The sequence below is a fragment of the Cladophialophora bantiana genome (genome assembly GCF_000835475.1).
Source record: "Cladophialophora bantiana CBS 173.52 unplaced genomic scaffold supercont1.8, whole genome shotgun sequence".
NCBI lineage: Eukaryota > Fungi > Ascomycota > Eurotiomycetes > Chaetothyriales > Herpotrichiellaceae > Cladophialophora > Cladophialophora bantiana.
The window spans coordinates 1,397,874-1,410,116 of record NW_015971582.1 but is presented as its reverse complement, the minus strand read 5'-3'; the positions used below and the strand labels follow the sequence as shown (position 1 = coordinate 1,410,116).

The 12,243-nt window shown below is 52.1% G+C and overlaps 7 protein-coding genes across 7 annotated transcripts; 5 read left to right on the top strand and 2 right to left on the bottom strand.

Moving 5' to 3' along the window:
• Positions 1 to 369: 369 nt before the first annotated feature.
• Positions 370 to 1,554, bottom strand: Z519_06164 (uncharacterized protein; the record flags this gene model as incomplete). The annotated part of the gene is made up of 1 exon (XM_016763904.1): positions 370 to 1,554. One exon carries the CDS (start codon positions 1,552 to 1,554, stop codon positions 370 to 372), a length of 1,185 nt encoding a protein of 394 aa, XP_016620228.1.
• Positions 1,555 to 2,026: 472 nt separating this feature from the next.
• Z519_06163 (uncharacterized protein) lies at positions 2,027 to 3,024 on the top strand (the record flags this gene model as incomplete). The annotated part of the gene is made up of 3 exons (XM_016763903.1): positions 2,027 to 2,447; positions 2,528 to 2,709; positions 2,776 to 3,024. 3 exons carry the CDS (start codon positions 2,027 to 2,029, stop codon positions 3,022 to 3,024), a joined length of 852 nt encoding a protein of 283 aa, XP_016620227.1.
• Positions 3,025 to 4,039: 1,015 nt separating this feature from the next.
• Z519_06162 (uncharacterized protein) lies at positions 4,040 to 4,771 on the top strand (the record flags this gene model as incomplete). The annotated part of the gene is made up of 1 exon (XM_016763902.1): positions 4,040 to 4,771. The coding sequence occupies one exon, from the start codon at positions 4,040 to 4,042 to the stop codon at positions 4,769 to 4,771; it is 732 nt and encodes a 243-aa protein (XP_016620226.1).
• A 556-nt stretch (positions 4,772 to 5,327) lies between these two features.
• Positions 5,328 to 7,740, top strand: Z519_06161 (uncharacterized protein; the record flags this gene model as incomplete). Its single annotated transcript, XM_016763901.1, has 5 exons — positions 5,328 to 5,780; positions 5,834 to 6,035; positions 6,085 to 6,116; positions 6,176 to 7,621; positions 7,681 to 7,740. 5 exons carry the CDS (start codon positions 5,328 to 5,330, stop codon positions 7,738 to 7,740), a joined length of 2,193 nt encoding a protein of 730 aa, XP_016620225.1.
• Positions 7,741 to 8,158: 418 nt separating this feature from the next.
• On the top strand, positions 8,159 to 9,280 carry Z519_06160 (uncharacterized protein; the record flags this gene model as incomplete). Its single annotated transcript, XM_016763900.1, has 3 exons — positions 8,159 to 8,855; positions 8,911 to 9,033; positions 9,084 to 9,280. The coding sequence occupies 3 exons, from the start codon at positions 8,159 to 8,161 to the stop codon at positions 9,278 to 9,280; spliced, it is 1,017 nt and encodes a 338-aa protein (XP_016620224.1).
• Positions 9,281 to 9,558: 278 nt separating this feature from the next.
• Z519_06159 (uncharacterized protein) lies at positions 9,559 to 9,765 on the top strand (the record flags this gene model as incomplete). The annotated part of the gene is made up of 1 exon (XM_016763899.1): positions 9,559 to 9,765. One exon carries the CDS (start codon positions 9,559 to 9,561, stop codon positions 9,763 to 9,765), a length of 207 nt encoding a protein of 68 aa, XP_016620223.1.
• A 634-nt stretch (positions 9,766 to 10,399) lies between these two features.
• Positions 10,400 to 11,628, bottom strand: Z519_06158 (uncharacterized protein; the record flags this gene model as incomplete). Its single annotated transcript, XM_016763898.1, has 2 exons — positions 10,400 to 11,487; positions 11,556 to 11,628. The coding sequence occupies 2 exons, from the start codon at positions 11,626 to 11,628 to the stop codon at positions 10,400 to 10,402; spliced, it is 1,161 nt and encodes a 386-aa protein (XP_016620222.1).
• Between the last annotated feature and the right edge of the window lie 615 nt (positions 11,629 to 12,243).

Below are 12,243 nucleotides of genomic sequence, written 5' to 3'. Positions count from 1 at the left end.
TCGCCCGTTACGTACATCATCTTCAAACCGTGTTCACCGCTTCTCAGGCACTGGACGAGGTCACGGCCCCAGCCATGTCTGAGTGTTCCTTATCCTTTTAATTAGCTGCCAGCCTATTTGCGCCTTGCAACCGGGCTGAGGGCCGCTAACATATAAGTCGCACAGAACAGGTTGGAGAGGAACATTTGTTAACATTTGCCTCTGCATGGGTCTCCACGACCCACCAGTGGCTGCCTTCCTCACTATAGCTGCTCCCAGCGCCTGATAATGCCTTACATATGTCCCCTCAGAATGTTTGTTCAAGGTGTCATAAAAGTACATTGAGCCTCGACGACAAAAGGCCGCGAGGACAAAAGGCTCGAGCAGACCTTAGCCGACAACTTCGCCGGCATCCACCAGAATGGGCGTCCACGGTTTGGCTCCAGGCTCTTCCATTTCGCTCGGCAACCGAAATTCGGTTGGGCTGTACAGATACCAGCCCTTGAGTGCTGCAACCGCCGCTCGTGTTCTGGCTTCGTCCAAGCTGGCCCCTGCGCCTTCCCCTAACAAATCGCTGCCGGAGTATATTCCCACCACATAGACGGGGGTCCTGCTCTTCCGCCCTGTTTCGCTCAGAATCTTTGCCACGGGTGCCTGGAATCCTTCTCTTCCGCATAATCGGCTCAAGTCTCTGGTTGGATTCTTAAACTGGAATAGACTCGACATATCCAGTTGTCGCGACATGAAGTGATCGCTGTAAAATTTCTTTGCGGCTGCTCTTCCAGCGTGCAGGTATACTGCACCAATCACTGCTCTCACAAAGTTTGTGCTGGCTCGTTGCAGGGTGACACCCTTTGAGGCCAGATCTTCTGGTGGAATTGGACGTTCCGGCAATTCACCAAATTGATCGTTGTGTACCGACTTCGCACTTAAACTTCGCGTCCATTTGGCTCTCGGGTCATTATTATTGTTGTTTGGTCCTGACTCCCCATCTCCGAGAGTCTGCTCCGGCGGCATCCTCTTGAATTGTAAGAGGCCTGGGTCGACCTCGCCTCCAGGCTCTGCAGCAGCTTCCACGCCCCATTCCCTCGTCATTTGTGTCAACGTCGCTGGCCCATGATAGGCGTACATCGCTGCGTAGATAACCGCGAGCGGTAGCCTTGGGTATTGACTTATAATGTATTCAGATGTATAGAAGCCCAACAGGTCATTTCCAAGCAGAGCAAATGCTTTGTTGTTGAATCGCGGCGAGCGATCCGCCGAGTCGTCAATCAGGGTTCGTGCCAAAGTTTCGAGGGGAAATCGAGAGGGTAATGCGAGTCGAGCATGTAAGGCAGCTAGTTTCGCGGACGTCCTTGCTGCGGCGACCGGAGGTGACGGTAGCTTCATAAGCTCTTCCTCCGAGAGATACGGTCCATCTGTTGGCTTATGCAGGGATTCATTTTCGAGATCTGAAGGGGCTGAAGCGGTCGCTTGGAAGCGCCGGAGAAGGCGAGGTTGATGTTGAAGGAGTTCTGGTCTCGTTCGGGGTGAGAGTACGGTGCCGCTCCATCTCAGGAGCTTCAGCCTCTTCATGAGAGCTAAACGAGCTCTTCGGAGACTTTTCAGTGATTTGCAATGCCCCCGAGTAGGTCGCTGGATAGGGAAACCCAAGAGATAAATGAGCGCCGGTGAACAGCGGATTCGATGGTCTGAGACTTTTTTCACCTGCGACACGAGACCATTGACAGTTGGACGCGAAGGAAAATCAGTTGGAGAATAAGTGTCCAATCAGCGCGAGGCTTGGCAACCAATCCCGAAGAGGAAATGTTTTTGTTAAGTCCGTGTCCTTCCTTTACCAGAACATGATCTAGATTCTATTACCCTGTACAAACATCATAGCCGGAAGAGGTATTCATCCTCGAGAGTTGACTTCCCTAGGGGGTAGGCTGATATCAAGATTATGGCCACTGCAAACGCCGTCATGTGCGAAAACGGGGCATATAAGTGTGTATCACTGCCGCGCTGAAAGAACCGGTGACACTTGCAAAGTCGACAGACAATCATCATGGCCATCCTTCTCACTGGCGGTACGGGTAAGACCTCTATCCGCGTCGCTTCCCTCCTGCAAGATGCAAAAGTGCCCTTCTTACTAGCTTCTCGTCGAGGTCAAGCTGCGGCGCCAGAGGGAATGCCCGCGGTCAAGTTCGACTGGTTAAACCCTTCAAGTTATGACGACCCTTTCAAGTATCGCTTCCCGGACCAGGAAAAGATATCTGCAGTCTACCTCGTCTCCCCGGAGATACCTGACCCTGCACCTCCAATGAACGCCTTCATCGATCTTGCAGTTGAAAAGCATCAAGTCAAGCGATTTGTTCTCTTGGCGGGTAACTCGGTTGAGAAGGGCAGTCACCATGTTGGCAAAGTTTGGCAGCACTTGATTGATATTGGGGTGGAATACTGTGTGGTTCGTGCGACTTGGTTTATGGGTGAGTTCAAGGAGTTCTGTCCTGACCCTGCTATACTTTCGTTAGCTCGCTAATGGTAAGCGACACAGAGAGGATGTCAGAGCAGGAACATCTGACCACAATCAAGAACGAGAACAAGCTCTATACAGCTTGCGGGGATGGCAAGGCTCCGTTCATTAGTGCCACTGACATCGCAGCAGTGGCCTTTCGCGCACTAACCGACAAGGCCCCGCAGCGTTGCGATTACCGACTGTTAGGACCCGAACTGTTGAGTTACGACGAGGTAAAGGCGATCCGATCCGGCAGCAGGCCAGCTCCAGCGATAGGCCCAGGCTGATTACAGGAGCAGATCGCTGTAAAACTAAGCAATGGCTTAGGGCGCAAGATTGACCATGTCAGGCTATCTGCCGAGGACAACGTTCAGAGATACATCGAGGCTGGCTGTCCCGAACATTATGCCGCATTGCTGACTCTATTGGAAACTATGACGGCGCAAGGGACCGAGGAGAGAATGAACAATGATGTTGAAAAAGTGACGGGGCGACCGCCGATAACATTTGATGACTGGGTGCAAGTGCACAAAAGCATATGGCGGTGAAGCTGACATTCATTCAATTTGAAATCGGTGGTGAGAAGGACAGCAACAGCCGCGTCGGCGGCGCCGAGCGTCTCATAGAAGTGATCGAAGGTGGAACGAGGCGCAACTAAGAAGGATTATTCCGAACGACCGTGGGCAAGTACATATCTCCTGTTTTGGGATATGGTCGAATACTACCCGAGGAAGAATCCTTGCTCGTCCTGTGCATTGAGGTACATACTACCTTCCGCGGTTCCGAGACGATTTGTGACCCTCTATTTACGCATAGACTCCTCTGTACTCGGTAGCTTCATTAGAACTTGCTCGCCAGAATCCTCGGTGGGGGGGGTTTTCTTGGCTTCCGCAAGGCTTGTCCAATTGCTTGGCCTTTCTGGCCTTTCCCGCTGATTTAATATTTTGGCCATCTCGGTGTCTATTATTGGGAGTAGTGATATAGTAAGCACTTCTAGAAGCCAAGACCTACCGAGTGGAAACCTTGGCCGGCGCCATGTTGCGCTACGTAACGTGGGCAGGTGTGGGCTAATGGCAGATTCGGTCTCTTTCGGGTGATTTGGGTCCCTCTGCTGTAACTGGAGTATGGTCCTGCATGGCTATACCCAGCTCGCCATCGAGCCAATGGATATAGTCGCCTTGGCGAGTGCTTTGTCACGCTGCTTCATTCCAGGCGCAGTAAAAGCGCATTTCTCGATTGGGCCGGGTGTGTAATTCACCTGGTGGATACTGCTGATAGTGGTTCACCGTCTGCTTTGTAGGCACGGAATAACGACACTGTCTTGGGAGCCCGAGCAGTGAGATGGAGTGGGTATAAAGATGGCATGAATTCCTACCACTCGGTAATCTTCTCCCCATCATACAACACATAACCAACAATCAACCAACTTACAGCCTTTCTTTCCTTTTCTTTTTCTTTCCTTGTTTCCTTTGTCTTTTGGGCCAACTGCTCGACACTCTTTACCCTTTCAATAAGAAAACACCAAAAATTCCAAAAGCGCCAACGCAAATAACATATCCAAAAATGCATTCCAAGGCCGTTGTTCTTTCTCTTCTTGCCGCTTCCGGCGCCCTGGCTGCCCCTCACAGTCGTCGCTACTATGACGACAAGGTTACCGTCGGTCTGAGCGATGGGGGAGAAACCGGCGCCCAGGTTACCCTCGAATCAACCGTCAGAGACATGGCTGCTCCGGCCATCAGTTGCCCCTTCAACTCGATCGAGATCCGACTCGGCACGGATGTCCAGAACAAGGATCTTCGTTGCCAGGCCCTTGACAACTACGGCTACCCGATTGTGGCAACTCGCGGCGAGAACATCGACATCACCTTCTCTGACGCCGACAAGGGTGCCTGGACCTTCCGCGAGGCCAGCTATGTCAGCGAGGTGATTTGCGACCCTACCTTTGTCAAGATCGACCCCACCTCTGATGAGCTCAACTTGCGCGTTGTTCTCGAAAGTCAATCCACCGAGACCGGCTCGCAGACAGTCCTCCCCGCTGGATACCGCGCCGAGTCGGCCCCTGTTGCCACGAGCGGTCCCTTCGAAACCGTCGAGCTCCGGGTCGGGTCATTGGTCCAGAAGCAGGATTACCGATGCCAGATCCTCGACATCTATGGCAACCCTTTGACTGTCCTCCGGGGCGATAACAAGGACAATACCTTCTCTGATGCCCACAAGGGTGCGTGGACCCTGCAAACCCCCAGCGAGGTCGGCGAAATTATCTGCGACCCTACCTTTGTTGCCCAAAAGTTGTAAAGGTATCTGAGTGATGGAGAGCAAGGGGCTACTCGATGATGGGAGGCTGATATCCGAGGAAGAGGTGGCGTACGTTGCTGAGAATTGACGGCATGGATAGGTCTTTGTTATTTGAATTGCATAGCGATTGGTGTTTTTGTTTTCCTATTAGCATTAGCGACTGGCGTTCTCTGTTCTGGTTTGATAGACACTCCTTTAGCAAAATTTAATCACAAGACCTTCTGTGACTACTGCGCTTTCCAATTGCTTACCTCGCATGAGTTTGTGATGAGATTTAAATCAAAATCATAGGTGAGAGACGAAGTGCGAGGGAGTGCGAGAGAGTTTGAATCAATGCGACGGGTGAGTTCAGACGCTCCTTGGACACTCGTTAACTGCAGCAATTGGCAGACTACGGCAAATCATGTAAACCACCAGAGGTCGCTTGTGTGTCCCAACATCAGCTACTCCGTACCTCGGACACTGTCCTCCGTTCTGTCTTTCACATTCCACCAGTTCATTCGCTCGTTGTTTCCAATAGGTGCTTTGGTTTGGGCTTGCTGCAGAGCTGCTAGGCATGCCTGATCTCTCCCAGTACCAGACGGTCTTTCGGATCGCAAAACCAACCTCTTCTAAACGATCCAGCCAAGTAGGCAAACGCAAGCATCAAGCAAATGGCTTCCAGGGAAATTCTTTGGGCATCTCTGCTCCCGACCACAACGGTAGCCTCAGCAATGAAGACAACATCTCCAAGGCCCAGTCTCGACTGCAGAAGCTCGAAGAAATGGTGACTATGTTGATGCAGGCAAATCAAGGACCGACTGTGCAAGATAGTCGGGCGACCCCTCCGTCTTGCGACGAGAGCCTGCGCACTGGACCGACAAGCGCAGATCCCGCCACAGCTTCAGGACCATCAATGGCCGGTTCTTCCTCGCTGGCGTCAGATCAGCCTCCCAATGGCCATCTCGACATCAGAGGTATCGAGACCAAATACCTTGGGGCTACTCATTGGGCTGCAATTTTAGAAAACGTTTGTTCACGTCTCGCTCCCCCCTGTCGGCCCTCCACCTTAACCATGAACAGATCAAAGATATTCAGGACTGTCTTGCACCGGAGCCAAATGAGACAGAGAATGGAGACTTCTTAAATTACGGAGATGACCCTGATATCCTCCTCTCCAATTCGCAGCCTCTGACCCTGGCTGAGGTTTGCAATTCGTTGCCTCCCAGGCCTGTGGTAGACAAACTACTTTCAGTTCAGTTTAATGCACGATATCTACACATATGTAAGATCTCCTCCCGGTGCTGGCGTGGAGGTTTGGCTCATCATGACAGCATTCATCCACAAACGAAAATTCTTACGAGAGGTAGATCTGACACCAGAGTCGTTACATCGAGAGATAATGGGGACGCTGATGCTTGGCAGTACGAATCATTCTGGAAAAATCCCGCCTCAGTTTCTTTTCTTTGGATTTCGATGCTCTTTTCGTCCCTACACCTCGGCGCTCGAATCGCACGGCCCGAGGAGCAAGATTACTTTCCGTCACTCAAAGAAGCTTCGAATCTGTTCTTGATGAATGCAGGTCGAGCTTTGGTAGCTGGGCATTATCAAAAGGCGCGACCCTACAGTGTCGAAGCTGTGATGCTCTATGCCATTTCCAGGTTCTTCCAGCAGCATGACTCCGAGACTGAGCCATGGCTGTTGATGGGCGTGGCTGCTCGTCTCGCTTTGAGGATGGGATATCATCGAGACCCGAGTCATTTCTCTCACATTTCCCCGTTTGAAGGCGAAATGCGTCGGAGGACATTCTCCACGGTCCAGACCTTTGAACTCCTTCTCTCCTTCCAGGCAGGACTCCCGGCCATCATCCATGAAGAGGTCTGTGACACCGCACCTCCCGGCAACCTGTTCGATGAAGACTTTGACGAAGACTCCACGGCAATTCCGCCGTCGCGACCTCTCACGGATCCAACACCGATGCTTTACTACTGTTATAAGGGCCACCTATCGCAGGTGTTCAGGAAGGTGGCGCGGCAAGCCCTGTCACCAAGAGTTCCAGCCTATGCAGATGTCTTGAGCCTAGATGGCGAGCTCCTCAAAGTTCGCGCAGAGATACCGCCGAGCCTTGAATGGAAGCCTCTCAGTTCTTCTGTCACCGACGAGATTCATATCATAATGCACCGTCTCAGCCTTGAGCTGGTCTATCAGAAGGCCATGATGATCCTTCATAGGAGGTATCTGAGCCATAATAGGCTGAACCCTGCCTTTGAATACTCGCGGAATGCCTGCACCACTGCGAGCCTTCGAGTGTTGCAATACCAAGCGGAGGTTAACCAAGCAGCCCAGCCTGGAGGTCAATTGAACCACGATCAATGGACGTCGTCGAATCTAGCGAATCACGACTTCCTTCTTGCGGCCATGATCACCTGCCTTGACTTGTACGAATCCCATCGGCACAGTAGTACAAAACTCTGGTCAGCCCAAGACTTGGGTGCTCAACGGATGAAGTATGATGCGCTGAAAATCTCACATGACATTTGGCAATCGCGGAATTCAATCTCGTCAGATGCGAGGAGAGCATCAAACATTCTTGCAATCATGCTCTCAAAGATACCTAGGCCAGGCTCCCAAAAGAAGGAAGAATCGAATGGAACTCACAGTGCAAGCACCGACATATCTCAGCCGTTGTCGGAGGTAAGCTTGGGTGGCGTAGGTATTGCAAACGCCAGCAGGAATGGATTAGCAGGTGAAGCCCTGCTGTTGGATGTGTCCGCGATCACGATATCAAACAATGGGCACTCGACGCCCCGGGATCAGGCATCGCAGGAACTTCTGGATGTGATCTTTGCCGATTCAGACGTGGTCGATTGGGTAAGTTCCGGGTACTCTTTCCCCTCTCGTTCTTCGTCGTTGCTTAACAGCTTTCGCAGAGCATCCTCGATCAGTACATCCAGGAAGGCGCAACACCGATGGGGTCATTCGACTTTTGAAGCTGAGATGGCTGCAAAAGACTGACCGGAAAGTCACTGGGAGACGCCAGGGACACGGTCTTGGGCGTTTGAATCGCGATTAACTCCGAGTTGCCTTTTTCGGGATATTTCCTGAAATCGAACCATTTCTCAAATAGGTAACTTTCCTTACCAGAGGTCCGTGCGTAAGGAAATGGCCCGGGGCGAATAGGCTGAGGAAATAGTGAGTGTAACCGGAGCATTAGGTATCTCCGGCCCTCTCAGGGTCACACCCGACTCGGAGCATAACGTCTCAACCCCGGCTATTTTAAGGTCTTGGCGGTCCACGATGAGTTGACATCTGATCTTCCGTACGATGCCCTCAACTGCTGGTGCCTATTTTAGCAGCATTCAGCAGGCCAGTCTCTTCCACCTCGATTCAAAAGTGTGAGCCCGGAAAATGTCGCTCGAGAATAGTGCAGCATTCCTCGATGGCCCAAGACAAAGTCTCAGAGTGGGACTAGCGAGCGTTCGAAAGCCTGCTGTCGGCGAGATGCTGGTCAAAAATCATGCCGTCGCCATAAACCCGATTGATGCGATAATCCAAGATTTGGGAATATTCGTCCAACAATGGCCGACAATCCTTGGACACGACATTGCTGGAGAGGTGGTTGAAGTGGGTGAGGAAGTGACCGAATTCAAGCCCGGGGCGCGTGTCATAGCGCAAGCCTTGGGAATGCTCACCGGGAAACCAGAGAATGGGGGGTTTCAAACCTATACAATCGTCCAAGCACACGCCGCGGCTCCTATTCCGCAGACACTCAGCTACGAGGACGCAGCTGTCATACCTCTTGCGTTCTCGACGGCAGTTGGAGGGCTTTATCAGGATGGACACTTGGCGCTTCAGCTACCCCAAAGCGCCTACGGGAATACTGACCAGACCCTCCTTGTCTGGAGCGGCAGTTCAAGTGTAGGCAGTGCGGTGATTCAGCTTGCCACTGCGTCTGGGTTTGATGTTATTGCTACGGCGTCTCCAACGAACTTTGATTATTGCAAGTCCTTGGGGGCAACGGCAGTATTCGATCATGCGGATAAAGATATCGTTGAGAAACTGGCGGCCAGAGTGCAGAGCTGCAAGATGGTTGGTGCGTTCGACGGTAAGTCTAAATAGATATCAAGACCGGTATTCGAACAAACTAACAAAGACTCGAGCATTTGGATCCAAAGAAAGCACTCATAAAATTGCCGAAATTTTGTCACGGACCGGCGGTGGGTTCATCGCTACAGTGGAGGAGCCGCCCGCACACCTTCCGAAGAATGTCACCTGCAAACAAAGTAGGGAGTATGCAGCCTGGATTGAAGCAATTTCACTGACATAGTATTAGTGATCGCAGCAATGGTCCCCGGTACAGACGTTGGCAAAGTTCTTTGGAGAGACTTTCTCCCAGCGGCATTGGCGAGCGGCCAGTTCAAACCTGCGCCCCGTGCCAATGTGGTTGGTCAAGGACTGGACTGCATTCAAATGGGGATTGACAAGCTGAAAAAAGGAGTATCTGCAAGCAAAATAGTGGTAAAGTTGTAGATAGAAACCGGGCATGGCGAGGAGGCGCGTTTGGTGGTAGATACAAAGCAAGAAACGTCGAGACGTCTCGAGCTTCGAAGATAGAAGGTGTGCCGAGGCAAGCTCTCGATCAGCCAATCGCAGTTCAACTTCCAAACTGCACCTCAATTGTATCGTCTTCCAGGTCCTCTGTGTGTTCCCAAGGTCATCACAGTCTCAAACTGCCTCCTCATCCTCCAGGCCCCCTTTCTATCCCCATCCTTGCCTCGGACCCCACTAGCCTCACAACAACAACAACAATGGGCGGAGGCGGCAAAGTACCGTACCCTAAACACGTCTGGTCCCCCGCTGGTGGATGGTATGCACAACCTCACAACTGGCGAGCGAACACGTTGGTCATGGGCGTGGTCATTGCTGCGTGCGCGGGGCTTGCTTGGAGGGTTTCGGCCGAGAGAGAATTCAGGAATAAGATGCCAGAGAAGGATGTGTTTTTCCCGAGCCGGTAGTAAGTCATCCCCGGCACGAGTGGTTGTTGAGTGTGAGCGCGTAATGCCGAAGAGGAGGCCAAAAAGACATGATGGTGCAAAAAATGCGACATTATCAAAATTGCGTTAGAAATAACTTGTGGACCTCTTCAACGTGTGCAAAAGGGTTATACTGACAGTTTTACAGTTGGAGCAGACAGATAGTCGAGCACGAAAAGGCGCAGAAGGGGCAATGAGCCATCGTACGTCTCGACAATTACCCTACGAAACTAGATCGAATCTCAACCGAACTTGACAACCGCTTTACCTTGAACAACACTCCCTTGTACATACTGCCACAACACTGCTGCTCGGCGCAGATTCAGCTGGACTATCACGACTCTGCGAAGTTGGTGGAGGACAGAGAAAACAATGAAAGAGGAGACACCCTTTGGCTCATTTCCTGAGCATCAAAATTTAGCAAAGCAGGAAACAACAGTTCTACAGGTGTACATATCTCGACACGGCGAAAAGACGAGGTCCATTGCCTCAGTCGGGCAATCCTGCAGGAGTGGCTAATACAAGCTCACCACTGACGAACCCCTGATGCTTGAGAGACTTTATAATGTGGACCGCGCCAAAAAAATTGCACTATCAATGTTCAACTGCATGGGCTTCAGAGTTGGACAATTATGTGTTCCCTCTCTCTTTTTATGTACTTACGAAAACGCTCGCGATACGCCTCTCCGTTCCAACAGTCACCATCTTCCGTCGACACCCTAGGCATGCCAATCTGCTCAATTGCATATCCAGCTGCAATCGTTGCATGAACCAGTCCGAGCAGAAGCCTCTTGTCGCAAAAGACAGACTCCTTGAGGACGTCTAGATCTTTGAGAATGCCCTCTCCAGGGGTGGTGATTCCAGTCATGCCGATCGCCAGGGCTCCCAAGAACGTATTTCCCCCACCTGTAGGATCCACGACCTTTTCTCTACTCTGATGATATGCTCGCAGATGTAGACCTTTTGTGCTCCCGACATACGTGGTACATCCCTGTGCACCTTCTCTGACGACCAATGCCGTCCGCAATGGTAGTTTCTGCTCTCCATTTCGTGAGGCCAGACCAAGTAGGTTCTCAACCATGAGTTCCCGTGACGAATACCCCGGCATTTCCCTGAAAAACGACTCGAACTCGTCCGCATTCGGACTCACCACGTCGACATATCCCGCCGCCTCACGCAGCCGCGACAATTCGTCCGGCGTGCACAGGTCCGGTATCGGTTCCCACACAAAGACTGGTCTATCAGCCTCTGCTGCCGCTCGACCTCCAGCCGAATCTCTGGCTGTATGTTGAAGAAGTCTCCGCCGCCGATCCAAAATCCCACGCACGAGCGATATACACCGCGACGGCGAGCAGACCATGTGGAAAGAGCGCGCGAGAAGCTGGTCGTCGGACAGGGAGTCTTGATTGAGGCGTAGTTTGGGGGTCAGATATTTGAACGCCCGATATTCATTGTCCCCGTACCCGTTCCACGCCGTGGTCGTCAACCGAGTCCCGTCGAATCGCAACACGCAACTCGTGCGCCACGCCTCGATCAAGGACTTGAACTCCCCTGGGAAGTCGGAGCCCATGTCCACGATCCAGCCCACCGACGCGGCGTGGCGGCTGCCAGCGGCGAGTCGTGCGCCGAGCGCCGCATATGTGCCGGCGCCGCCTATGATTCTGTCCTGGGGAGCTTGCGTGTTGCTGAGATATTCGATTTTGTCTGCACCGCGCCAAGTCGTGGTCAGCTTGAGACAGGGGGAATAGACGGGGGGAGGGGAATGAACAGACCGATTATGAACATGCCCAGGGTGCAGAATGCGAGTCTATTTGGAGGATTTCCTCCATTGTCGAGCTGGGCCATGGATAGACCACTCTTTTCTGAAGAGCGATGCCTTTACTTGTCTTCGTTGAGGATGGAGTGCCTTGACGGTGCTCAGAGAAGGATAAAAGAATTGTCGCGGGAAATGCAGCCTCGTGGAAATCTGTCGCCGCCATGGCAAGGCTAGCCAATCAAAGCTCGACGACTTGGCAAATGCCAGGACAGAATAAAGGGCTGGTCTTTTCAAAAATCCTTTTTCATCCCCGATGAGAAAGAATCACAATCACATCACTACTACCGGTAAGGAAGGGCACGGGGTCTCCCTTCAAACCCCTCACTATCTCTTGATTCGGCCAACGTAAAGGTCACAAGGCTCAGCCTGAGCAAAAACCAGGCTCGCAGGCTTCACCAGGCAAAGGGCTGGTGAGGCCCCCCGCTTTTTCTCCGACAAAGCATCAGGTAATTTTTAGATCATCGAATCCTACGGCACCAACGGGGCGCCAGTCGTTGTAACAAGGCGTGGATCTCGAGGCCGCGTGCGTCGATCAGGGAATTCAAAATTCAAAAGTCTCCAAAACCGACAACTTCCGGTGCTGGCCGTCGATAGCCACCCCTCCCATTTTGCCCTTCCCTCTTATTCTCTTACTTGTTGTTGTT